The sequence below is a fragment of the Stegodyphus dumicola genome, chromosome 11 (genome assembly GCF_044657685.1).
Source record: "Stegodyphus dumicola isolate Sdum_Otavi_A_Nest chromosome 11, ASM4465768v1".
Classification (NCBI taxonomy): domain Eukaryota; kingdom Metazoa; phylum Arthropoda; class Arachnida; order Araneae; family Eresidae; genus Stegodyphus; species Stegodyphus dumicola.
The window spans coordinates 134,413,876-134,441,621 of record NC_140778.1 but is presented as its reverse complement, the minus strand read 5'-3'; the positions used below and the strand labels follow the sequence as shown (position 1 = coordinate 134,441,621).

General features: G+C 34.4%; 1 protein-coding gene and 1 long non-coding RNA gene across 2 annotated transcripts in view; one reads left to right on the top strand and one right to left on the bottom strand.

Annotated features, from left to right (window-relative positions):
- LOC118194102 (uncharacterized) overlaps positions 1-27,746 on the bottom strand; it is a 106,687-nt gene that overhangs the window by 5,723 nt on the left and 73,218 nt on the right. The window contains exons 3-6 of the mRNA XM_085826488.1: positions 24,067-24,348; positions 19,962-20,272; positions 17,097-17,288; positions 7,536-7,655 (exon numbers count right to left, since the gene is read on the bottom strand). Of these exons, the coding sequence (XP_085682614.1) occupies positions 7,536-7,655; positions 17,097-17,288; positions 19,962-20,272; positions 24,067-24,348 (905 nt within the window). The remainder of the gene's footprint in view (positions 1-7,535; positions 7,656-17,096; positions 17,289-19,961; positions 20,273-24,066; positions 24,349-27,746) is intronic.
- LOC146994395 (uncharacterized) lies at positions 4,274-9,038 on the top strand. The gene is made up of 2 exons (XR_015043871.1): positions 4,274-4,434; positions 8,301-9,038. It is a non-coding gene; the product is annotated as an uncharacterized LOC146994395 (long non-coding RNA).

The following is a 27,746-nucleotide window of genomic DNA, read 5'->3' as shown; positions in this document are numbered from 1 at the left end:
CTGGATAGAAAACGAGATTAGCTATCTGTCCTCTGACATTCGAGAAAGAAATCACTATGGCAGATGAGGTTCAATGGTCTGGGCAAACGTCTTACTAGACGATGGGCGTAATGACCCACATGCCTTTGACAACGGCTTTGTGACTGTAGTGAGATATAGGAAAGAGACCTTACAGTCCTATGTTTACCTTTTCGGTAGTGCAGTTAGCCGTCAATTCATTTTTACGGAAGTCAACGTCTTGTATGCAACAAGTTTGTTTTATGACTTTCTGGAAAGTGAGGATATTAATTGGGTGGATTGATCAGCTAGATCTCTAGACATTAACCCTGTAGAACATGTCTAGGAGGCTCTTGGGAGGGTAATTGAAATTCGCCTTCCCAGAATTTTTCAGGATTTGAAATCAGCGTTGCTGCAGGAGTAGGAGCATTTGCCTCTAGAACTCATAAACTGTCTCGTTTCCAATATGGCTTTATGTTATGAAAGCTCTGTTTCCCTGAGCTGATGGACCTTACACATTATGCATGTACTCCGAGACTGCTGTAAGGTATACATTTTCAATCATATCAGCCCTATGTGCATATCAAATTTTATTATAATCTGTCCAACAGCTCTGGACTAAATATAGGCCAAAAGTGAAAGGCCAACCAGCTGCCGAGAGGTAAAGTCGCAGAATAATGGTAGTTCCGACCTGGGTTCAATTCCAGGCGAACAGGCTGGCTGCATTGACGTTTTCGTGGTTTCTGCATGTCTAACATGCATACGAGGCTAGTTTACTTCAGAGTGTCCTCCACGAAGTCAGTCTCCTTAGGCAGATAGTCCTAGTGTGCTTTGCCATAATCTCAGTATACCAAACCAACCGTGAAAAATATTTTAAACATCAGTGCATTACATTGACATGTGAGTAAAATAGTTTTTTTTCCCCCAGCGGGACGAATTTCTACGCTGAGTTCCGGGAAACTTAGGGGAATTTTTTAGTTTCCCAAATACCAAATTTCAGATTTTTCCTATTATTTTTACTTCCTTGTACGAAGTAAAAAGGAAGTATTGTAATCGCGAAAAGTTTCAGGCAACATAGTTCAACGAAAATATCCATTTTGACCGCTATCGAATGCAATTTAACTATGTTTTTGCATGACATCTGTACTTAAGGACAAAACAAAAGACTCTTTTCCTCCAAAAAAATTATAAAACTGCTTTAAAATGAATTCTGAAAAGAATTTTTCGTGGCGTCTGTACATAATCGCATAAATCAAAAACGAGTAGCCTTAGAACGTTGAAAATTTTGTATGTAGGATTGCTATAACATGTAGACGTGCACCTCCTACTTTGGTAGCAATCGAAATATATTTATATATACTATATCCACTCTGTTACCCGGCTCAGTGATCTCAGTTTCTTTACTTTTATATGTTTGTAAATTGTGCATTGTTTGCTTTAAAAATGATTGAATTATGTTGTTCTTATCTTCCGGTTAAAGTCCGGTTAGTAAATCTGCAAGCAATATTTGTACACTTATTCAACAATTTAAAAGCTCTTTAAGTGCGGTTAAGCCTAATTTTTAAATAAGAGGCGGACATATTTATTTACATTTGAAACAGCAGAATAGTAGATTTGTTGCCAATCTAGAGAGACTAAGCTTCGCAACAACAAAGATAACGCCCTCATTTATTATTGCGAAGTAAATCACGCTTAATCCTTTCTGGAATTTTTTCGAGGAAATAAGAGTTTAAGATTTACTTCGCAATTTTTAATATAGATATTTTGGGTTTTTATGTATTTTTGCCTTATCGCGAAGTGAGAACTGAATTAATTGAATGAGAAATTCTTTCTGAAATCTCTGAATCGTCTCTGAATTCTCTCTGAATCGTCTCTGAAAAGCTGTTTCTTTTTTGTTTTGTTTGCTTAATTTCTTTTATACATTGTTCTAGATTTATTATAGTATTTCAATAGAACATGTGACAACGATTAGATAATTCTTTAAATGATATTAATTTGTGCATTCTGAGTTATAATATGAACGAAATATAACGCTTTTAAGTGAACCTAGCGCCAGAGTGTCGCTATGGTAAACAAATGTAGTGAATTTTAAAGAGTGCATTTATTCTGTTGTGGTTTATGCGCTATCGACGAAGTTGTTTAATTCAATCCAATAATTTTAAATGAAATGCAAGAAAAAATGCGTATAATTTAATATTCCGTACAAGGAAGTCACGGGGTGTATACATCAAATTTTTTTAATTTTAACTTCCACTCTTTGGTTATTTTTCATACTTAAATATTAACTTTCGTTAGAAGTTAGACGAAAAATACACTAGAAATGCAGCCTGCTTCAAAATACAAACGAGAATTTGGATCTTATTCTAGACCTCATTTTTAGCTAAACTAGCGGAATATGAAAACTTTTTTTTTTTTTTTTTAATGAAGCTTTTGGGTACCAATTAAAGTTCTGATGCTAAATCATGATTTTCTAAAACAAGGAATGCTTTCAAATGCTATTTGTGTAATGGAATTCGATCTGATAAAGCAGTACTTACATTGTTAAAATCCATCCTACTAGTTTATAAATAACTGACATCTGAATTTGTATCTTTCGTTATTTTCATCTAAGTAAATTCCGTTTACTTTACGTTAAGCTAAAAGAAACAAGTATATCTTCTACGATATGAGTATATGAAAATTATTGTGCAGAATTAATTATTCAATTTTTCTGAAAGCCCAACCACATGCTAAAGTTTCAAAAGCATTTTTCTTAAAACGCACACCTTCCAGATTCCTTTTACTTGCCGATAAAACATAAGCTTCAGTTTGATTGTATATATATAAAATAATTTGGAATGATGAAGACAGACGTTAATAACGTAAATCAGTAGTTGCTAGATTGGTCAGTTTTAATATTACTTTATTCTCGTTGACAAATATTTTCAGTGACACAGATATATGGTAGCAGTAAGTAAAGTAGGTCAGTAAACTGCTGTTCTTGAAAACTGTTTTACATTTTTCAAGACTTCCAGTTAGAACAGAAGAGGTGGAAGCGATTTTATCAATAAGAGAAGCGGAGAACGAATGCGATTTGTCTAAGATGAAATCCCGATTCTGAATGACTTATTTTCAGCTCGCATTTCCACTATTGGCTGTTAAAAGTTTCGATTCCCACCCATGAAATTATTAATTGGATGAATGTTACGCAAGTATCTGTGTCATTAGTTTTATGTAAAAATCATATGACATGGCTTAATTTTGAAATTAATAGTTTAGAGAGGCTTATTATAAGCAATTACCATTTTCAGGATAGAGAGGGGGAATATCCAAATTAAAATAGAAAGTTAAGAAACTATTGCAAATTAAAGTTAGAATTTTGATTTGCATATGCATATCATTACTGGTTATTTGGTAAAATTTTGGTGAATTGGCAAAATGTTTTTTCTGGCATAACTAGCATTCGTTTTCTGCCTCGAAAATTTTTGAGAATTTGTTTATATAAATCATGTACCGATATTCTTTTGCAGTTCTTTCACAATTCCTGGCTGATTCTTCTAGCTTTATTTGCGCAATAAAATTACTATCCGACTTATGAATAACACATTCAGCAAACATTCTATAAGCCCAAAATGGATATGATTTCTTAAGCGTAGGTATCAATTATCTAAAAATTTGTATCAATTATCTAAAACGTGAGGTTTTAAGTCTGTAGCGATTTATATTTATTTTAAGCAAACAATTTTATTTAATTTGTTATTCTTTCTTATAAGCCTTCATTCCCCTAATTGTTAATGCCAGAATATTTAAATTTGGTAGCGCGTGTGAAGGAATGCAAATTTTACCTTGAAGAAAGAGTTTAAAAACCGAGGTTCATTAGGAAAGAAAGAGAGAAAGTTAGGCTATTGCCTTCACCTCTGCTGCGTAAGCTTCTGCTCCCACAGTTATTGCTGGTTCGCGTGGCTTAACTGCATTTACGTGCTGTCACTAGTTTTCGACGGGGAGTTGAGACACAGGAATTATCTGAGCCCTGTAAGTTTGTTCTACTACTTGTACATATCTTCAAATCTTTAGTTAGTTCCTTGATTTCAGTTACCGCCCAAGCAGAGGCGTAGTTACGTCGAGTTGACGCACTGTAAATTTTAAAGAGTTAATAAAGGGTGCTTTTAAACCTTCTTCTGTGCAGTTACTACCCTTACAGTTCTCACACAGGAGTTAAACAATTGGACTCTTTCAAATAAGTGGGCTGTTTATTTTAAAGGCTATATCATTTGAGAAATCTTATTCCCACAGGTTTTCCATAAAGTGTATGAGATCATGATGTGGATATTATAAGACTGATAAATAACAGTTCGCAGTACATGAAGAAGAATGTAGGAGGCATGATTCTATTAATACTCAAATCTGGCCATAGAATTTCGGACCTTTCTCAAGGAGAAGATCTTTTTGTCCTTTTTGGTAAGTTCAGTTTCCTATTTAATTAATCCCCCTGAAACAGACATCTCAAGCTATCATTAAATTTTTATCGAAATCTCATGAAATAGACATCTCAAGCTATCATTAAATTTTTATCGAAATCAGATGAAATGGACATCTCAAGCTATCACTAAATTTTTATCGAAATCACATTTTGATTTAATGTTCTATTCTTTCCTAAGATCGTGACAACAATGTGAGATCGAACATTTGGAGTTTCCAGTATAACCTTTTTCTATCATTGAATACAGTTCTTACTTTCTATTTTACCAAATTTACGTATAAATGAGACAACTTTATATGAATGGCTATGTACTTTAGATAAAGGTTAATATATGATTCGGCAAATTTGACAATCAACACAGTGTTACAAAGGCTGTGCCCAAATAGCTGTTTATTAGCTACGCAATTTCAGATTCCATCGCGTTTACTGATAGAATGAACTCAGAGGCACTTGAACTAACTGCAAGAGAAAACTGCATGTAGAAGCCAAAAGTGTGTATTTTTAAGGTGTCTAGTGTTTTTGGAATGCAATTTTGCGTAACTGTGACAAAAGGATTTTCCAGGACATTTTTTCCTGAAGAAGAAAACACATTATTTTTAAAACCGAAAGCTACATTTTCCGAAATCTTTAAATTTGATTAATCCTTTATTTTATTTGCATACAATGGAAATAGACTAAGAGTTTTCTTTTTTCTTAAAAATTGTCTTCTGGTCAAAAATTCTGAAACATACCTTAGAAAATATACGTTCATTTTTTTTATCTTTAAGGTCTCGAGAAAATCATGCCAAACAAAAGAAGAAAGGCATATGATCACAAAATGTGGCATGCTTTTTGTCTATAAATAGCAAAATTTTTCATATTGTGTACATATCTTCTACTTACACATACAGTCAAGGTATTTTACTTGAACGATAATGTTCTAAACTTTCAGATAAAGCGGACACTTTCTGTTACTGACAAAAGTCTTGGTTTAAGTATCCGCTAATGGGAGGTTCTATATAACTTCCCGCTTGCTATTCATATAAAAGCAATACATTTGTAGTTACAATCTTAACTTTAGAGCGCTGAGCTGTATAGCCTTACAGAGCAGTTCTCTTAAAATGTTACGTGCAGTCATTTCCAGACACAGCACATTATTGGCTGTATAGCCTTACAGAGCAGTTCTCTTAAAATGTTACGTGCAGTCATTTCCAGACACAGCACATTATTGGCTGTATAGCCTTACAGAGCAGTTCTCTTAAAATGTTACGTGCAGTCATTTCCAGACACAGCATATTATTAACTGAAAAAATAAATGATTTCATGTTTAATGCATTCAACGCAGCAAAACTATTAAAAATGATTACAATATATGAACTGAAGGCTTTCATGGTTATAGCACTTACTTTGCATGTGACACCTTGTTAAAGATGCTGCCGATGCAGCTGTTTGACTATTTACTAAGGCTGTTAGCATATTTTTTAGATGATTTTCATTGTAGTTACAGAGTTATTTTACTTCTATTTCTGCGTTTCAAATGTTCCATTTAATAACGCTTCTTCTTTACTATCTTACGACACCATAATAATAAATTTTAGTGACGGAACAGGTATTTTATTCCATTTCTCTTGAACAGAATTTCAAAGCCCATTGAGGGTTGTAGGTAGACGTCCGTACAATTCGCTTTTTCAAAATCCAAAACCGCAAAAATCCATCGATGATATATCAGATTTAGTAGAGATATGAGTGAAAGATATAATACACGGATAGACATACACGTCTCTTGTTCCACTTTTTCCAGAAAATTAACAGTTGAGTTTTGACGTGCGGCTACTTGCTTTGTCTTGATGCAGTTCTACATATTGATAGCACTGTGGATAAACAAAAGTTCTTTCATATTTGAAATATGGCTGTAAAATATATTTCTAATACTATGTGAAGTTAATCTCAATATTCTTCTCCACTCTCTTGCTTTTTAATTAGACGTTATATGAAAAACCATAACAATTATAAATCTCTTTCAAAACTTTACTTTAGATTCTTTGAACCTTCTAAGATTATTTTTTCTTATTTTTGATCATAATAAATGGATCTCTTTATATTGTGGTCACTTAAATATACCCAAGGTTCCTCTAACTTGACAACGTTTTTCCATTTTTGTCTAAATAATTGTTTCTTTATAATTTTCTTTTTTCTATAATTTTTATAATTTTCTAAATAATTTTCTTTACTTCCTCTGCAGCTCGTTCTGCCTTCGGTAATATGTTGCGGAAAAAAAGATGCACGTTATGTTTCGAGATTCAAATCAGCGTTAATCACTTTATTTACAGTTAACGCTGCGCACTTTAATGATTATGCAACTGTCCTTTGACTTCGATTTTTTATAACATTAAAGTTCTTCTCTTACAACATTCGGAACATTCCGTTTTTTTCTTGGACATGTATTTTGAATAATGTTTTTCCTTGAAGCCCAGCTTTGACTTTTTTTCCCCTTTTTTATTAACAATATTATCTATTATTGATTTAGATACCAGAAAATCATGGCATCTTTTAATACCGGAATATGAGTAACATTCTTTGGGAAGAGTACAAACATAGCCTTCCGTCTACTGCTTCTTTAAAAGAGCCTTTGCATGAAAGCAAAATTGTCAACTAGTAGACGATAATTTCATTTTCAAAAATACGGTTGCAGTTAAAAAAATTCCAAGCAGTCGATCGTCTAAAAAATATGTGAACAGCCTCTGTTAAAGATTAAATGATTAATCTTACAGCGAGGAGGTCAATGATTGACATATTTTTGTGCCAGAAATGACACAGCTATTCTTAGATTAGCTATTCTTAGATTTTTGCGATATTTATTCATTGTTTGGCTGTACTTTACTTTTCAGTTTGGTAAGTAAGATTAGGAGAATCAATGCCTTACACTTAATGCAAGATTAGGAAGTAAAGAAAGTACAGTTCTTTATTTTAAAAACATCCACATATAGAAAGGATATTTAATCTGGAGAGGCAACAGTTAAAATGTAATGAATTTCTGTCATCTGTCTTTTTAACAGAAGTTTTGGAAGTAAGCAATTGCTAAATAAGAGTTGGAACTTACCATTGAAACCACCGATGACATAGAGATGACCATTGATAACAGCAGTAGCAAAATTACTTCTCGGCCCATTCATGGATGCCACGGGAAACCACATTTTAGCCCGAAGATCGTATTTCTCAACTGAAAATTTACACAGAAAATTATTAGTGGGCTATTAGAAACGTGGCTTTTCATACGAGTATTACGGATAAAGCACTAAAAAATATTCTTTGGGACCCAAAAATTAATGCCACATGGAATGAGAAATCAGTTTTCCTGTTTCGGCATGTTATTATCGAACAAAGCATTCGAGGTCTGATGAGTTTAAAGTTCTGATTATCGCCTTGTTCATTAATTAATCGGTTTCTAATAGCAAGAAATTAATGTTTAATTTCAAAAACGAAAACTTAAATGCGTTTTTTCCATTTTTATTTAAAAAAGAATAAGGAAGAATATTGCTCTCAGTCAGATAGATCCTTTGGGTTAAATATTCATCATGTTGATTTCTCAATTCATTTTTATGCTTTAACTGCCAATTTCAAATGAGTACATAACATTCAGTATGAAATATCAATTATTAAATATATTAGAATACTTTGATGTTTCCTGTTTTAATATATCTAATCTGATGTTCACAGGATTGTCTATAAACAGTGATGTATAATGTGACATAGGTGATTTTAAGTATTTTCTCGAATTAGTTTTTCGAAATGTGCCATGAACTATTTTTGAAGATAGACTTCTCATGTTTCTTCTCACTCTTTCCCTTTTTTTTATGATTACTAGGGTACGAGAAACACCACCAACTAGACAGATGATGGATCAAGACGTCTTTTTCCATGATGATTTTCTGTGAAAATATTGATTTGCAAGTCTTAGCATGTATCATTTAGAAAATGCTGCTAAGTGTGTCTCTAGGGACCTGGATTGGATAATGCAACTATTGTTAATAGTTCCCTTCGGTTCAATTAAATTCAAATAATTTAATTACATTGAACGATAGGTATAACATGTATTCTAGGAGTTAGTTTTTACTCCAAGAATTCCAACTCTAAAACAAATAAACACAGAAATGTAATAATTTAAATTTTATTCTACCTCAACATTTCGGAGGGTTAAATCAGAACATACTGCACAAGACTGCTATCATCTGCATGTGGCTTAAATACCAGACACCTTGAAATTGCTGTCAATGAACTTGCTACAAATACCGCCGCTTATAAAAGATTTATGATCTAGCAACCTTCAATACAAAGGAAAATACATCTAATGATGCTAAAACTGGAAGCGTTAAGCACTGAACTCTGCAGTGCACAACACGGTCCCATCTAACCATAGGAGACCTAACTCTTACGTACGTATTAATATCTTTATAACAAGTTAATGTAATGTTAATATATAAGTTTCCGATGTAACCGAATAGGGTAATGCACTTTTTATGTTATGTATACATTAATGTAATGCATGCTTTCATGTAAAAGCCGGCCATGGCGCTCAGAGGGTTAATATATTGAGTGCACCTTTTATGTTTTGTATGTCTTAATGTAATATATGTATGGATGTATTATTAATGCATAATGCATATAGTTATAAGTTGCATAATGTGCACTGGTACTGCTCTGCAGGATGTCTTAGAAAATTTTATTATTGTATGCATTAATATATCGAGTGCACTATTGATGTATAATGATGTATTACTTACTACTGTCGAAATTCAACATAGTAACACATATTTTTTATGTAAAGTATCTCTATATTTTTTTATGTAAAGTATCTCTATACTGTATAATAAGCATTGGTATTCTTAGAATCCGCATTTCATTTGTCTTTCAGCATCAGCCCATTTGGCAATGTTGTTTTTCTGGACAGTTGCAGGATCCAGACGATAGCCGACATCCAGGTTGTGGCGGTGGTGGTGTGGTGTATTTAATTATGGCAAAGCACACTAGGGCTATCTGCCTAAGGGGAGGGATGCCTTTCGTGGAGGACTTTCTAAGGCAAACTGGCTCGTATACACGTTACACATGGGCAAAACCACGAAAACGCCCATGCAGCCAGCCCGTTCGCGGGATTCGAACCTCAAACCGAACTACCAGTGTTCAGTCCAGGGTGTGGCACCGCAGCGCTAAAGCGGATGAGTAGGAGGACATTCAAGCGTAGTTCAGTGAAAGCCGCCCGGGTGTCCGGACCGCATATAAGCAGTCTGCACCGCGCCACGCGCATAGTGAAAATTCCGTACTTGTGATTGGACATACTTTCCCATGATATCATTTTCTCTTGACGTAATGCCGTTTAGGAGGGATTCATACGGTTTTGTTTTCGTTGAATGACGCGCATGAGTGATACGGAAGTCTGAAAATTATCGTTTATTTTCTTTGAAACGAAAACATTCAACCGCAGCGTTCTGCAGATGGCTTCTTGTTTCATGAAATAATAACATTATACTTGTAAAATCTTTCGGCGCTGTTAATATAAGAAGCAGTTTTAAACGCTTAGATTATATAAATAATGCAAGTTCATGAATTTAGTGCAAAAACCAAAACGCGATTATCTTAGCCCAATTATAAAAGCATTGTGTGCCAGTAAATATATTGTCATTATAGCAATTTTGTTGCATTCTGTTCCTTTCACATTGCAGAAAATATTTCCTCTGCAAATTTTATGTTATTTCCTTCTTAACTTCCATGTCATTTCTAAAATTCTGTTGCCTTAAATGAAAAAGCGCATTCAATATTGTCGTTGAATTTAATTTATGTGTATAAAAAAATAAACTTCCTTCTCTGATAAAAACTAATTTTATGCGAAAGTACAAAAGATGTTACACATTAAAAAAATGGGCAATATTTTTAAGTAATATTTTTAAGTTTTAAATACGTATCTCTATTTCTCTGTTCCAAATCTATATTAGTCTAACTTCAAAAATAACTTTTACTTTTCAGACTGATTATAAATATTGTGAATTTACTTGTACTATTTTAGCTCCCAACGTCGTTTTTGCTACTTCCGAAAACTGACTTGAATCATCGGAGAGATTGTTTTCGGAGATTGCATCTGCAGAAAATGGTTATATAATGTACATGAAGTAATGCTAACAACAGCTTAACTATGAAACGTCTTAAATTAAGAATCCAATTATTAAAAATCTATTTACTTAATACACATTTACCAAGTTAGCGCAAGGAGAAATAACACTTTTCTCTCTAAAAAAAAATCACTACTTTTTTTATATTAAATTCGCCATACCAAGGTATTCTAAGAAATGTAATTTCACAGTAACAAAAATGTAAAGCACGTAATAATCTTTTTGGTATGCTATCAAAATTTAAACAAACGTATAGAGGTATACCCTCGAGTTCAAGCAAAGTCAAGGCATTCTTGAGCGTAGAGGAAATGATGTCACCGGGAGCCATAGCCAATCACGAGGAGGGATTTTTCCCTATGTGCGTCACGTGGTACAGAATGCTTATATGCGTCCGGACTTTGCTCTCACCTGTCACCTATCACCTGTAAATTCAAACAATTTAACCTATGGTTAACAGATGCTTTTATCTATGCCTAGTCAAGTATTAGGCGATAGCCAATCACCAAGACTGGCCTAGTACCGCAAACAGATTCAAACTTTCTACTTACGAATCTATGCTTACTCTGAAACGAATCTATGCTGATCGAATCTATGCTATCTATGCGAATCTATGCTATGAACGAAACTCTGAAACGAATCTATGCAAAACGAATCTATGCTTACTCTGAAAGTGTGGTCAGAAAGTACCTTTGCACTTGAGCTAAATGCGTATAATAGTCTAAGACGTTACGATATTTAAAATTTGAACCTCCCATCATGATCACTGATATGGCAACAGTACTCCTCACGTGAATTTCAAGGTGATTGCTCAGTAACCGCCAAGTGATTGCCCGGAGAGGAGAATAAAATCTGAATAAAAACGTATATAAATAAAACGTATATAAATATATTTATATACGTTTGGTGCCGCCGATTGCAACCAAAATACGAGGTGCACATCTACATGTATTAGCAGTCCTATATACAAAATTTCAACGTTCTGCGGCTGCTCGTTTTTGAGTTATGCGAGATACGTACGTACGCACATACGTTCGTAGAGACGTCACGAAAAATTCTCTTCAGAATTCATTTTAAAGCAGTTTTATAATTTGTTTGGAGGAAAAGAGTATTTTATTCTGTCCTTACGTACAGATATTACGCAAAAACATCGTTAAATTGCATTCGATAGCGGTCAAAATGGATATTTTCGTTGAAATATGTTGCCTGAAACTTTTCTCGATTACAATACTTCCTTTTTACTTCGTACAAGGAAGTAAAAAACGACAATGAAATATGCCAATCTCTTAAAAACAGTGACATAAGAAATACAATGAAAAATTGTTGCCAAACCCATATTTCTAGAAGAATGAAACTATTCAAAATGATGCGATTTCATCAAAAATCTATCAACAAGAAAGGAAAATTGTTTCTAAAATCACATTTTTAAAGATGTGAGAAGTGTACTCGGAGGCTTCATTTAAATTTTTTTTAAATACAAAATATTATCATTTTTCCAAAATTCTTTTTGTAAAAACAGTCGCAAGGATGAAAGTTTAACGTGTCCAAAAATCAAAGAAAAATAAACTGTACATTTTTAAAAATAAATTTTAAAAAAAATCCCCTTGAAAAGGTGTTAAGCTCCCTTTGTTAAATAAATTCGTATTTAATCGATTTATTGAAACACGAAATTTATTTTAAGTTCGTAAAATAGCTAAGTGCCTACATTTCATGACGATGTAAAAATAGAGTGTGTAGAGTAAAATCTCGCTTTCCTCTAGCCCATTATGTCTTAAAATGACACGATTTCGTCTCAATACATAAAATTAAAAAAATTATAATTCGAATTTCGAAAAAAATTGCTTCGAGGTGCACTGGCTCTTGTCTAGATGCACCTATGTACTAAATTTCGTAGCTGTGGGTCTATTAGCTTACACGCAGCGCGAACGAAAGACACACACACACACACAGAGAGACTCTTTCTTTTATTATAGTAGAAAAGATTTGTTACGAAATGTACATGCGCGGTAAGATGGCTTCCCTGCAAAGCAGTTTTAGGGTTGCCATAAAATAGCAAGGAGGCTAAAATTGCCACATTTGGAAAGAAATCGTCCATTTGGCGATGAAATTGGCGATATGCCACGGACGGATGGAGAACCTTCAGGAACGAATTTTTACCGGTTTAGCCCAGAATTTTCTCGAACAAAAGCCGAAAGCTACATAAACCCTGCTGGTTTGTAGTTAGAGAGTGCCTCGTCTAGAGTGCGAGATAGTTAGTCTCGAGTTAGTCAGTCCGCGCAGAGTCGATCGAGTTGACAGCCGGGCAGCGAGTGCCTAGTGGGTCGTCGAGAGCATCGAAGAGTCTCTTAGTGTATCGCGGTTAGTGCATCGTCGATAGAGTGTGTTATGCTCCGGGAACGACTGAAGCGAAGAGTCGGGAGCTGTGCTCTGTGTGTCGTCGAGTGCATCGCGAGTTGTAGCGTGGAGAATCTCGAGAGTACGTGGAGTTCCGAGAACAACCGAGCAGAGCTGGGAGCTGTACTCTGGTGCTTTGCAGTGAAGCTATCTCCACCGTTTTTGCCTGACAGTGTGAAGGCTGTGTCGCTGATTGCCCCAGCGTGTTTATAGTAAATCTTCGACGACTGTAAAAAGCGACTTTGGAGCTGTTCTGATTAATAGTGGCTAAATAAAGTCTGTTTCAATACTTCATCAAGTGTCACTTGATGAAAGCGTTATTCACTCCAAATCCACACAAACGCCGTAAAAACATGAAGGAAAAAAATAACGTAACAACTGGTGTCAGTTAAAAAAAAAAAGCAACAGTATCTTCAAAGGTTTGAAGTATAAAAGAGAGAAAACAGGTTTAATGAACTCGAGAAGCTTTTGATGCAGAATATAAATGCACTTTACTATTCTTAACCCTCTAAGCATATACCTGCAGAAGGAAGCGACGCATGAACATTCAGATGCCTCGTACCGAACGCCAACATAAACTTTGGGAACTTTTAATTATACTTTTAACTATGGCGAAATTTTCCAAAATGTTACAGTTATTGAATCTTCTTTTTCAGTTCTAACTTTGAAAGATCTAGGAAAAATTTTAATTCCTTTTTATTTTTTCTTCAGAATTAACATTAATTTAAAAATATTCCAAGTTTCTATATAATTCAAACTGTAAGTTCGTCTACAGATGTTGTGAATCTTCAATTCGAAATAAAAGCAACGAATTGTTTTAAAATAATTGCAACTACCAGAGCTGAGAATTTTTCAATTTGTAAAAAAAAAAAAAAAAAAAAAAAAAAAAAAAAAAAAATTAAAATTTTAAACTAATAAATTTAGTATACCATATGGTTAATAATAATTCAAAATTGAAAACAAACTTATAGAGAATTTTTGTCTGCCCTTCTGCATGCTGGCGTGATATGCTCAGTAGCATATCCTGATAGTAATCAGATGTTTTAGAGTTCGAATGCAGGCAAGGGCGCAGCTGATTTTTCTTAGTTCTTGCTTCGAAAAGCCTCAGAGATTCTACAAACAATGCTCAAAATCTATATTATAGATAATAAATAATCTGATTTCTAAACTGATTTTGGTATTTTGGTGTGTTATATATGTGTAAATACGCACATATAATTATTATATATGGGCATATTTACATAATTTTCAAGTTAGTAATATTTTGTTCAAGCAAGGCAGATTAAACGGCAACTCATTTAAAATCCTACCGAAAAGTGGACCACTTTATTTACTTTCAATGCATTTAAAGAAAAACGTTCTAATTGAATCTATACGAGAAAGAAAAGGAATCATTAATTGTGTGGTGCAAAAAAGGCCCAGAGTCATGCATGCAAATTTACAAATGGCACTAGTATCGCGTTAAAATGATATGAAGAATATGATGGCTGTTAGTGTCATCTGTTGGACTCTTAATTGTTTTGTAAATGGTTTAACAAAGTGATGATGGCTATCAGACAAGAATTAGCCGAGAATAGAGAATACGCACTGATAATTGGAGATCCTTGCATGGCTCGTAATATTTCGGAAAGTTTTACTTTTTGAGATTTTTTGCTCCACAGTGTCAGAATGTACCGAAGAGTATCTCATGAAAGACATTACCTTCCACAAGGAGCATCTACTGGGAGTTCGAGATTTGTAACATTTAAGAAGGAGCATTTGTGATAACAGACGAATGATACTGCGTGAAATGATTGCCACAGTCATAAGGGACGTACCAGAGACATGTCTCTGATGATCGTGCAGAAATCTGGTAGTGATGGGATGTAACAATAGAAAACGTAATCACGTGCCTTTAGTCTTAGTTTAGCATGGTTTCTAACCTTTAATTGGGCTCGTAAATATATACATTGGACTCTAGACGTTTGGAAGGGGTTAATTTAGTCTTAGTAGTCTTTCAAGAAGGTACAGTGGACCGAGTAAGATGCAAATTCTATAAATGCAAACTGTCAAAAGACCCTCAGGAAACTTCAAAAATAGCTTCATATCGGTGAAAGTTGTGTTTACCTGGCATGGATGAGGTTCTTTATTCGTTGTCCTTGACAGGAAATCACTATATTTAACTACTTGGTAGAACCATTTTCAAATCTTTATTGTTAGTAAGTCATTTCTTAATAAGAAGGTTTGATTTATTATTAGTCCAAAGGGATTTGAATCCCGAAGGACTATTAGTTTCGTTTTGGCATTTTGCGTCGGACGGATAAATGTCGGTTCACTTTTCAAACTATTGCCAAAAAATGTTAGAGTCCTGCTTTATATTTGAAGAAATTAAATAATGAAAATCTGCGTAAATGTATGTATATTTCTCACATTGTCATAAAATAACGGTACATAGAGTCATCGAATTTTGAATAACGTAATCCTCCAACGAATATGAGCATGTGGAAGACCAAATTTGAAATTTGAAATTTGTTTTATGATCGATTTCCTATTTTTTAAAACTTTTTGATTAACAAACTCAAGGATTTCAAAGCGAGCAATGGCAACGTTGTGCAGAAAAAACATTTTTATCTCCAGCGCGTGAGTCTCTGTATCGGAAATTCTAAAGATATGCTCGTTTTAAAACTATTTTGCGATATTGCTGTTGCACTGGATCTTATGGTTTAAGTGCGAGGAACATGATATTTAATAAAGAAAGGTAACACACAAAATGTTAAAAAACGCCCCTTTGGACGTAATTTAAAATCTGAAACATTTCAGATTTTATTTATTTATTTTTTTTTTATCTTTATGGTTAGCCGTTTAAACAATATGACTTAGCCATCTATACAGTCAAACATGATCCCATTTGAGTGGGATACATTCACAAGATCCAACACCTACTACAACCACATCTTACACCTACTACTATAAGCTATGGACTGTTTTGGAGCAGCATAGTTGATCATCTGTCTTAGGGACATCCACCGATTAATTAACTTGTATTCTAACAATTATGCCCTGTCGAGTTGCTGCACTTCGCTAAACTAGAGGCTTCACATAAGAAGAATCCCATGATTTTTGACATGCCAGTGTGTAATGTGTTAAAAATTAATGTCAGATTGTCAGAAAAAATATACTGTGCAGCAAAAGCTGAAGAACAGTTTCTGAAAGCTGCATGAATATTCATGGAAATATAGCGTATATTTTAACTTCTTTATTCCGCAGTAGAAAATTTAAACGATCAATCACTTCACGGCTACTACTGCTTATTATGACAAGAGAAATTAGCACAGTCGAGCCTCCTGTTACCAGAACAAAGCTTTTGCTCGCTATCGGAAATGTTCACTGAATGTCCATTAATGGAAAGTGTCCACTAAAGTAGAATATATTAACTGAGGTTCGCTTGAAAATCTTTACTTTTTTTAACGTAGATGTTATCGAAATCGAACGTATTTCGCTTATTAACCGCCCTGACGGACTAGTGCCGTACAAAAGATCCCGGGTTCGAACCCCAGAGAACGTATGGATTTTTCTTTGGCAAAGTGTCTGTGCTGCAAGGGGGCTCTCAAAATACACGATGAACAAAAAACATATATAGAGGTTGGTGGTCGAGAAAGAGGGGTGGGAGACACTCGGACCGCTCCCTGTGTATTTTCTCTCCAGACTTCCAAATTAAGGCGGAAATTTAATAGTCAGCAAGGTGCAGTGATATCTCGATCCCCTATCGTATTCGAGAGCCGATGGCCTAGCTTCTACCTTCACCTGCTGCACTTATTAGGCGGAAGATTTGAAACTTTCTGGAAGGTTTTTGACTGGAGAAGATACAATATGAAGCATCTTTGAAATGGAAGAAATCGTTATGAAATACATATTCATCTCCCCAGGGCAAACGAAGAAAAATGATATTAAAATTGAATTTATGAAATTTTTTGACTTACCAATAAACGTTTGAATAATATTTATCTGTTTACATAATCCAACACAGACTTAGTTTGTAGGCAGTATTAAATTTAAATTTCGCAAGAATCGAAAATATTATTCTTGATTTACTTGTGACTAAATACTTTATTTCACCTTTCGCAACGTACCAGTAGCCAGTCGGTTATTTCCGTTGAATCCTCCAATGACATACAAAACATCGCAGTAGGCAACCAATTTAACTCCACTCCGAGGCGAATTCATAGTAGTGATCAATGTCCATTCGTCCGTCTCCGGATCGTAGCATTCTGCACTTTCCAGGACTTGAGAACCGTTAAAGCCACCAGCTATGTATATTTTACCTGGCAGAAAAGATAAAAGGAAGTTTAATGCATTGCAAATTCTAAAAAATGCTACTTTGATTATTATCTTCAGCAAAACTATTCCAAGGGCTAGGCAAATGAGACACTTGCTTCACGTACAAATGTAAGGAACAACATAATTTTTAATATCATAAATTAAACTAATATGTTAGTCACAGCCGGGACAAGGGTGAGGCAACCTCGCCCTTGGTCAACCGCGAAAGCAGTTAGCTATGCTAACTGAAGGGCCCGGTTTCGAATCCCAGAGATCGCACGTATGTTGTAGTGTTTGTGCGGCATGAGGGCGCTCTAAATACGCGGGGAGCCAAAAGTCCTCTCGAGAGTTTCATGGTAAGGGAAGAAGGATGGTAGACCCTCTGACTTGTCCCTCCATGTTGCTCTCCTTCAAGACTGGGAGAGCGGAACTGTCACCTGTATGGAGCCAAAGGCTCTTGCCAACGACAGGCGAAATTTTGCCTCCCTGCCACGATGAATTTCATAGGCTTCCTCTGATATCAGACAAGCAAGATTAGTCACAACGACAATAACAATAAATTTCTATAAAAGGGAAGTTTGTATAAGGCGTTAAATGATAAATCATTGTAACGGATGAAACTAATAATCTGTTTCAGCTAATGAGTTAAAAATTTTATATAGGTCTTCCCGCAGTTTTGTACTGTAAGGAAAAAAATGTAAATAAAAATTTGGAATCCTGCGATCAAAAACAGATAAACAGAATCATAAATCCAGTATTGGTCCTCAGTGTATGCGCTGATTGCATAGAAGTTTTTATGGCTTTTTTCCCACGCGTAATATAAATACGAGCCAATTTCCATTAGAAATCCTCCACGAAGTCATCTCACTCCTTAGGATCATTGGAAATATCAGAATCATTTGAAATAAAGCAGCAAAAATATTTCTGATAAAAATATTTCTTATGTTTCTTACGTTTGTTATCTTATGCTATATTACATACTTCCATTTCTTACTAAGAAAAGCACTCGATAATTTTTATTCTGAGTTATTAAATTATTAATCGACTTCTGAGAAGTTAGTTTCTGAAAGAAAGAAAAAAGGAGGCAGCCATCTTTCCCTTTTAGTATTTTTCTCAGCTCTAATTCTAGTTTTCAATTAAAATTGTTTAAAAGTTTAATGTTAAATTAGTTTTAATTAGAGTTTCAAATTAGGCAGTTTCTAAACTGGAGTTCTAGTTTCAAATTAAAGCTGAGATAAAACTAGAAGAATGGTTAATAAAGCTGTATTTTGCCGGACATGTATACGACATAAATATCTTTGTATTAAATTTCAACTATCAGTTTAACTCTTTATCAAGAAAAGAGATACAGGTGCTCTTACAACCACTTTATTTTAGTCTTTCATTAAATGAAAGGTTTAAAAAGCAGAAATATATTTTAGTTATTCTCCCTTAAAATGTTTTACTCAGAATATATATAGGTAACAAATTTCAAAACATTTCTCAAACGAGCCTAAAATGTTGAATATCTGGTGTTCTTTTTAACCGGGAATGTCTACAAAAAATCGTTATATCAATTCATATAATTTAAGGAAACAAATCAAGTTAATTAGTTTATCGAATCAAAATTTGATATATTCCTCTCTAAACACTCATTTGAGTGTACACACAGAAGGGCATTTAAAAATTCTCGTAATTAAATGATACTGCAACTGACTAAGGCATTGCAAACCATAAATTTCTGATGAAAACTGTTTCACGACTTTACTCTTTGAATATTATTGAGATTCTGGTTCGTAAATAATAGTAGCTCCCTACCGTCAAGAGAATCTGCACTGGCATCGCTCCTTATATGATTCATGTTGATGATGTAAGACCACTGATTGCTCTCCGGATTGTATTTTTCGCAGGATTTATATGTAGATAACAAATTTCAAAATATTTCTCAAACGAGCCTAAAATGTTGAATTTCTGGTGTTCTTTTTAACCGGGAATGTCTAAAAAAATTTTTATCCGAATTCATATAATTTAAGGAAACAAATCAAGTTAAGTAGTTTATCGATTCAAAATTTGATATATTCCTCTCTAACCACTCATTTGAGTGTACACACAGAAGGGCATTTAAAAATTCTCGTAATTAAATGATACTGCAACTGACTAAGGCATTGTAAACCATAAATTTCTGATGAAAACTGTTTCACGACTTTACTCTTTGAATATTATTGAGATTCTGGTTCGTAAATCATAGTAGCTCCCTATCGTCAAGAGAATCTGCACTGGCATCGCTCCTTATATGATTCATGTTGATGATGTAAGACCACTGATTGCTCTCCGGATTGTATTTTTCGCAGGATTTATATGTAGATAACAAATTTCAAAATATTTCTCAAACGAGCCTAAAATGTTGAATTTCTGGTGTTCTTTTTAACCGGGAATGTCTAAAAAAATTTTTATCCGAATTCAAATAATTTAAGGAAACAAATCAAGTTAAGTAGTTTATCGATTCAAAATTTGATATATTCCTCTCTAACCACTCATTTGAGTGTACAATAGAAGGGCATTTAAAAATTCTCGTAATTAAATGATACTGCAACTGACTAAGGCATTGTAAACCATAAATTTCTGATGAAAACTGTTTCACGACTTTACTCTTTGAATATTATTGAGGTTCTGGTTCGTAAATCATAGTAGCTCCCTACCGTCAAGAGAATCTGCACTGGCATCGCTCCTTATATGATTCATGTTGCTGATGTAAGACCACTGATTGCTCTCCGGATTGTATCTTTCGCAGGATTTATTACGACGATGGCCATCGTAACCTCCCATCGCGTAGATATAATCGTCGACTTTGGCAACACTCACATAACACCTTTGTACATGCATGCAGCCGCGCTCCTCCCAGATGTGAGTCACTGGATCAAAACGACGAACACTGTTGAAGCACTGATTGCCATCAAAGCCCCCAATAACATATATTTTACTTTGATGCCAAAGCATACCATGATATGCCCTAAAAAAGAAGAAATTAATTAGTATTTTCTGTGGGTAAAGGGCAATGATTATAGAATTTTAGAATTGTAACAAAGATTTAGCGATGACATGCCGCAAAACAACGCTAGAACTTAGAGATTTTATAAAAACTTTCGCTTAAGTTTATGTTAGAATATTTTCGACAGTTGTATCAGTCAGCTGATTATCATTTCAAAGGTTTAATTTTTCTTTATATATATATCTTTATATATATAAGCGGCTAAAGTGTGTGTCGCCGATAGTTTATTGTTGCCATTCGGCAAAACGAGCGCGGAAATAAACGTTTCTGCAGTTTTTAATTAATATCTCGGCCGATTAAAGTCGTACGAAGATCAGAACGGTATCGATGTATTCGGAGAATTTTTCGGAATCCGAGGATACGCGTCTCGAATTTCACCTCGGCGCCGTTCCGTAGATATTCGGGAAGAAAAAAGTTTGCACGTAGCCAAATCCCTCTAATAGGGAAAACCCAAGAAAGAAAGTGGAATATGTGGGGAAAACGTTGGGAAAAATTAGTTTTTAATTAATATCCCGGCTAATTAAAGTCCCAAGAAGACGCGAATGGTCAAAATGGCGTGACACGGACCTGCGGAATCCAACGGTGGGCTTTGCTAAGCCCGGGAGCCAGCTGTTTCAGAGGAGATGATGTTACTTCACTCCATATATAAATATGCGGCTTAAGTGTATGTTTGTCGCCGATAGTTTATTGATTCTCGGCCGATTAAAGTAATGATTAATTAATATCTCGGCCGATTAAAGTCGTAAGAAGATGAGAACGGTATCGATGTATTCGGAGAATTTTTAGGAATCCGAGGATACGCGTCTCGAATTTCACCTCGGCGCCGTTCCGTAGATATTCGGGAAAAAAGAAGTTTGCACGTAGCCAAATCCCTCTAATAGGGAAAACCCAAGAAAGAAAGTGGAATATGTGGGGAAAACGTTGGGAAAAATTAGTTTTTAATTAATATCCCGGCTAATTAAAGTCCCAAGAAGACGCAATGGTCAAAATGGAGTGACACGGACCTGCGGAATCCAACAGTGGGCTTTGCTAAGCCCGGAAGCCAGCTGTTTCAGAGGAGATGATGTTACTTCACTCCATATATAAATATGCGGCTTAAGTGTGTGTTTGTCGCCGATTGTTTATTGATTGCTTGCGTAACTGTAATAGCCAACGGGATGAAGTTGCCACGGCACAGGGTTGCCGTTTCAATTGAGACGTTAGACAGTTTCCTGTAAAATTTGCCTTTGCTATGACCATCCATAAGTCTCAGGGCCAAATGCTTAAGCGTGTTGGCATTTTTTTACCTGAGCCTGCATTTGGACACGGTCAACTTTATATTGCCTGTTCAAGAGTTCGTGAAAGAACGGACGTAAAATTAAAAATAATGGATGGTCCTCTGCAAGGCGAACTTAAAAATGATGCAAAGATCTACACAAGAAATGTTGTGTACAAAAAAATTTGTGACATGTGAAATAACATTTCATTATTTAAACTTTGTTGACTGAGCTAACGGTGGCTCTTAAGAAATATATCGCCAGTGGTTTCCTTGATTGCACTCTACTTTAAGCAATTAAGCAAATAGAAGGGAGAAACCCCGTGGGGCAGTAAGTAAAGGGGCGTCCTCGCCGCCTGCCTTGGGTAATTCAGTTTAAATTAGCAGACACCTTTGCACAAATCATTTTGATTACAATTTATAATATCTAGAACAGCGGTCATTTCGTATGACCGCTAGGCTTTCTAGTATATATATATATATGGGAACGAAACTTGTTTTAGCTGGTCTAGTTAATCAACTTTGTATGAAGTTTCAAAAAATTTTCCCTTGACAAGCTCTGTTGTGAAACCTCAAACAAAAGACATTAACATATGCATTTTTGTTTTCTTGTTTACCTTTTTTGTTTGTCTACTTTTTAGTACTTAACTCAATTTAGGTTCACTTTTTGTTTTAGTATTAAATATTGTTTTGTACCTTACTATGATAATGTATTTCGGAAACAAAGCTGGGTGTAATTCGGATCTTCTTACTGATTAGTTGAATACTCATCTTGACCTATATATATATATATATTCGATAAATTTTTGTTTCTTTCTTTATATATATTATCAAACGAATGAAATGGAAATACTCCTATATAAAATTCTAATAAATTAAGAATTAAGAATGGCAATTAAGAAAACTAAAAATTACAATTTGAAGACAACATAAATTCCAATCAACAAAGTCGTAAAAGGAAAATGAAGAAAGTAAAAGTTAAAAATTGATTAAATAAGAATCAAAAGGGTAAAATGAAAATTATTTAACTTTCATTTCATAAATTTTTAATTATGTAAATGATAAATTTTTATTACTTTTTTTTATTTTGATGGCATAGAACATAGAATATTTATTCCGTAATGAACAGCAAACATGTCAGTCAAGATGGATAAAATATTCAACTTTATTTCAGTTCACATTTGCAGCCACAATTTCTATGTTGGCACTCCAATTGTGCCTATTCAGGAACATTTAAATTTTTGATAATTTTGAGATAGGAAGAGGACTGAGCGAAATAGCGTCTTAGGAAGAGAGGTAGAAGCTAAAGTGCGCTGTTATCCAATATGGCAGCCTGTTACTATAAAAGTTGCAGTTCTCGAATTTTTGAGCTCAGGCTCCGAATTAGCTACGTCATCAGAGTATGCAAGCCACGTGAGATTGATTGATCTAGAAATGACGCAGTCCAGAAAAGTTATTTCTATTTTTATAATACAGAGAAGAAATATCCGAATTAAAAACGAGGAATTAATAGGTTATGGCTAAATTAAATTATAATGCTGATTTACATATTTTTATCTATATTATTATATAGAATATTCTAGAAGATAGGTTAAAGCTATATATACCCTACCTGTACGGGGAGTGTAGCGTCTTTAATTTCAGAGATTAGCTTGAAAGCGATCGACCGAGTCGGAAGCTGTACTTCAGAGCTTTACAATGAAGCTGTCTTAATCGTTATAGTCTGAAGGTTGTGTTGCTGAGTGCTTCAGCGTGTTTGTCGTAGTTTTTCGACGAGTGTAAAAGTGTCTTTTGAACTGTCCTGCTTACTGGCGAATAAATTGTGTTTTGATTCTTTATCAAGTGTTATCATCAATTACTCCAAATCCGCGAACCCGTAGAAAGTAACAATATTGGTATTTTAACGTTAATAATTTCCTGTGACGAATCAGTATTCTACAATCCGTTGGCGAAAAAAGATTAGATTCCATGAAATGGAAAAACCATCTACTTAATGTTAACAACTTCTCATTTTGTTATAATTCAACTTTAAATACATCGATATTAGTTCAACTACAGCTGAAATAATTAAATAACGAATTAAAGCTATTAAAATTAAACTACCAATTTTCAATTCTCTAAAGATAGTGATGTCAACATTTTCTTGATAATGTCCCTCAGCTTTACTCTCTCAAATGCGGGAATAATTTTAATGAGCAATGAATATCATGAACGAAAGGTTGAGAGTAAACCTGAGGTTAAATTTAATTCATTTTCAATATAACTTTTAAAAACCAGATTTTAATTTTAAAACAAATTGTAGCATTTTCAATAAATGTTCATAAAAATTTTAGTAGAGAAGTTAAATATAGTTTCATCATTGATTTTACTCTTATGGAATGTTTTTATTGTGCGAAAAGAGAAGAATCCTTTTTGGTTAAGAAAGGAGCAAACGAGTGTTTCTTGATTAAAAGTTGCCCTAGAAAAATAACGAAATTTGAGGATTCAAACAGCATATCACCTTGGAACGGAATCTGCAATCAAAGCCAGGTACCATCTTTCACTCTTGACGTCAAGTGTTTCCATGATATTGGTGGCGCTGCCTGCACTCCAGCCTCCCATAACAAAAATGATCTCATAAGGTATCCTTGGACGGAGGAAAGGATGATGTAAGTCAAACAAGGACTGTCTTGGATCTCCATTGTTCATTTCTGCAAACACCTGCGATGCCTGATAAAGAATACTTTGACATTCTTCATTTGTTGAGATATGTGGATTGGACCAGATATTCGTCTCGTAAAATCTATCAAATAAACGGAATTATCCAGCTATTCAAGTCATCAGTTTTCGTAGTCATATCTATTATTATCTCAAATTTGATTCACGAGCTTATCAAATCCTTGTATTATCAACTATTGTTGATTAACTTGTAATACTATTAAACATAATTTTTATCTGCACGAACTTGAATCTTCAAGTACCAAGTAGTAACCTTCTTAACCTTCATAGAAAGGGTTTCCAATACTTTTTCTTATTTAGATATATTTATTATTATATATATTATTATATTATTATTATATATTTTATTATATTGTTACGAAATGTCCTGGTGCCGTAAGATAGCTTCCCCGCAAAGCAAGTTTAGGGTTGCCATTATATGGAAAGGGAAGGCATGGTTGCCACATTTGCCGAGAAATCGCCCATTTGGCGACAAAATTGGCGATATTCCGTGGACGGATGGAGAATTTTCTGAAACGAATTCTTACCGGTTTAGCGTAGAATGTTCTCGAACACAAGCCGAAAGCTATAAAAACCCTGTTGGTCCGCAGTCAGTTAATGAAAGTGCCTCGTCGAGAGGACGAGTTAGTGTGACTCATCTAATTAGTCTATGCGGAGACGTTCGAGTTGATAGCCGGCCAGCGAGTGCCAAGTGGGTCGTCGAGTGCATCGAAGAGTCTCTTAGTGTATTGCGGTTAGTGCATCGTCGTGAATGTGTTAAGTTCCGGGAACGACTGAACCGAAGAGTCGGGAGCTATGCTCTGTGTGTCGTGAGTTGTATCGCTCTGTGTGTCGTAAGTGCATCGCGAGTTGTAGCCTGGAGAGTCTCGAGATTACGTGGAGTTCCAAAAACAGAGCAGAGTCGGGAGCTGTACTCTCACGCTTTGCAGCGAAGCTGTCTCCACCGTAATAGCCTGTTGCCCTGAAGGCTGCGTTGCTGATTGTTCCAACGAGGTGTATAGTAGATCTTCGACGACTGTAAAAAGTGACTTTGGATCTGTTTTGATTAATATTGGCTAAATAAAGAGTGTTTTGACACTCCATCAAGTAGTGTTGCCATTATTCACTCAATCTGCACGAACCCCGTAACGTACGAAAGTAAAGGAGAAGAAAATTACGTAACAACTGGTGTCAAAAGAAAAACTTTAACAATATTATTATTATTATATATTTTATTATATATCGTATATTTTTTACAATCAAGTAGTAACCATCTTACCCTTCATAGAAATCCCGGTATCGTATGTTTTTTCCTTCAGCACTGTTCCATTAATATATACAACAGGATACAAATATAGGTCTGTTGTAGATCATTTCTCATGCAAAGGAAGTGACATCTGACTAACTTTTCTTATTTTCGTTTTGATGCATTGTGAAGGAAATAGTTTAAAACCCTGTACGTTAGACGAACGTCTATTTTTAAGTTAAGAAAAAAGATATCTGCTTTGATAGTATATTTAGCCAGCTTTCTTCATAAGATCCTACAATTTGTTTAATAAACTATTACAACACTAAAAAATAACATATATTGCCCATAAGGGGGGCAGAAACATCATCTATGAATTAAAAGCTGGTCTAATTTAGATTTTAAAAATAGAATTTTCTTTTTAATTCCTTGTACGAAGTAAATGAAGTATTGTAATCGCGAATAATTTCAGGTATCGTATTTCAACGAAAATATCAATTTTAACCTCTCTGGAATACGTACGTATGTATGGATCTCACATAAGTCAAAAATGAGTAGCCTCAGAACATTGATTTTTGTAATTTGAACTGTTATGACATGTAGCTGTGCACCTCCTGTTTTGATTGCAATCAGCCGCACCAGAAGCATATATATATATTTTTTTTATGTTGGTAAATTGTCTAGATGTGTAAGTTGTGTAAATATGTTGGTAAATCGTGCATTTTTTGCTTTAAAAGTGATTGAAATGTTGTTCTTATATCCCGTTTAAGATTTCCATGGATTTAGTTAATCTGCATGCAATAGTGCTAGAATTATCAACAATTTAAAAGTTGTTTAAGTGGTGCTAAGCCTAACGAATCCACCATTTGGTTACATTTGAAGCTCTTTTAGTAGAATAGTAAATTAAGTCAGTTTTTGCACCAACTTCAGTGTCTTTAAACTTTGAGCTTTGTGCACCGAAAAATTGGTCTTTCTGCCCCTTGGCCGAATAGCTTGTTTTCTGGTAGAAACTTTAATTTTAATTGTAAATTTTAAAAAAAATTGCTTTTAAATGTATTTGGTGTTTATAGTTTTCTGTATTTTACAATTTTTTGACTTTTATGCATTTTTGCCTTACCGCGAAGTGAAAGCTGAATTAATTGAATGAGAAATATATCTTTAATGAAATTCGAGAAAATAAATTTAAATGAAATGCAACAAAAGATTTGTATAATTTAATAGGCCGCACAAGGAAGTCATTAGGTGTCCACATCAGCTACAATTTAATGCTTATTATTAATTTTACTTTCAAATTAAGACGAAACTCGAAGAAGTTTTAATGGTGAAAATCGTAACACTTAAACGCAAAATACAAAGCGCTCGTTTTAAAAACAACTGTTGACAAATGCGTGATACTTTTTTTTTTTTTTTTTTTTAACCTCAGAAGTAAATTAACAATGTCCTAAAGTCAATTGTTGAAATATCTAGTTTTCATTACATAATCATAATAGATCGTTCTTTCGCGAATCAATGCATGCAATGAGAGCCGAGCAATTAATTATAGATAATCAGTGGGCAGGAATTACTTTTACAGCGTAGAGGTTTGGTTTTGTTTGGTTTGTTAGATTACGACAAAGCACTCGAGGGCTATCTGCCTTAAGGGATGGATGCCTTTGTGGAGGACTTTTTAAGTACAGCGTAGAGGTAAAACGAGATTTAAAACAGCGACAGCTTTACTGCGAGAGCTAGGAAGAAACACTTATTAAGATCACATTGATATGTGGTACGTTTTATCATTATTAGCTAAAACTGAATCACGTGTGGCAGATTTTATCATTATTAGCTAGAAATCGTCTCTTGGTCCATTGCCTTAATTTGGAGTAAATGGTCAACTGAATTTTCCATAAATATCAAAACTGTTACTGTGCAGATAGGAAACTCTCAGTGGATCATTCGTAGCTCTCATTGAAAAATCATTAATACAACTAATATAGTACATAATGGCAGAATTTGACCATTGTGACAAAACTCATTTATATTAGAAATAACATTGTTCGAATATACATAAATAAATATATAATTCCCATCGTATGCATTTTGAATCCGAACTCGGAAATCAACTATGCAAAACTTCAAGAATATATTCTTTTAATAGCACTTCGAAAAACAGACAGGAAATTATATTAAAATAATTATCTGTGTACGATCTACTAAACTGATGTATTTATTCCTTCTTACATAAATTTCAACATTCAGCA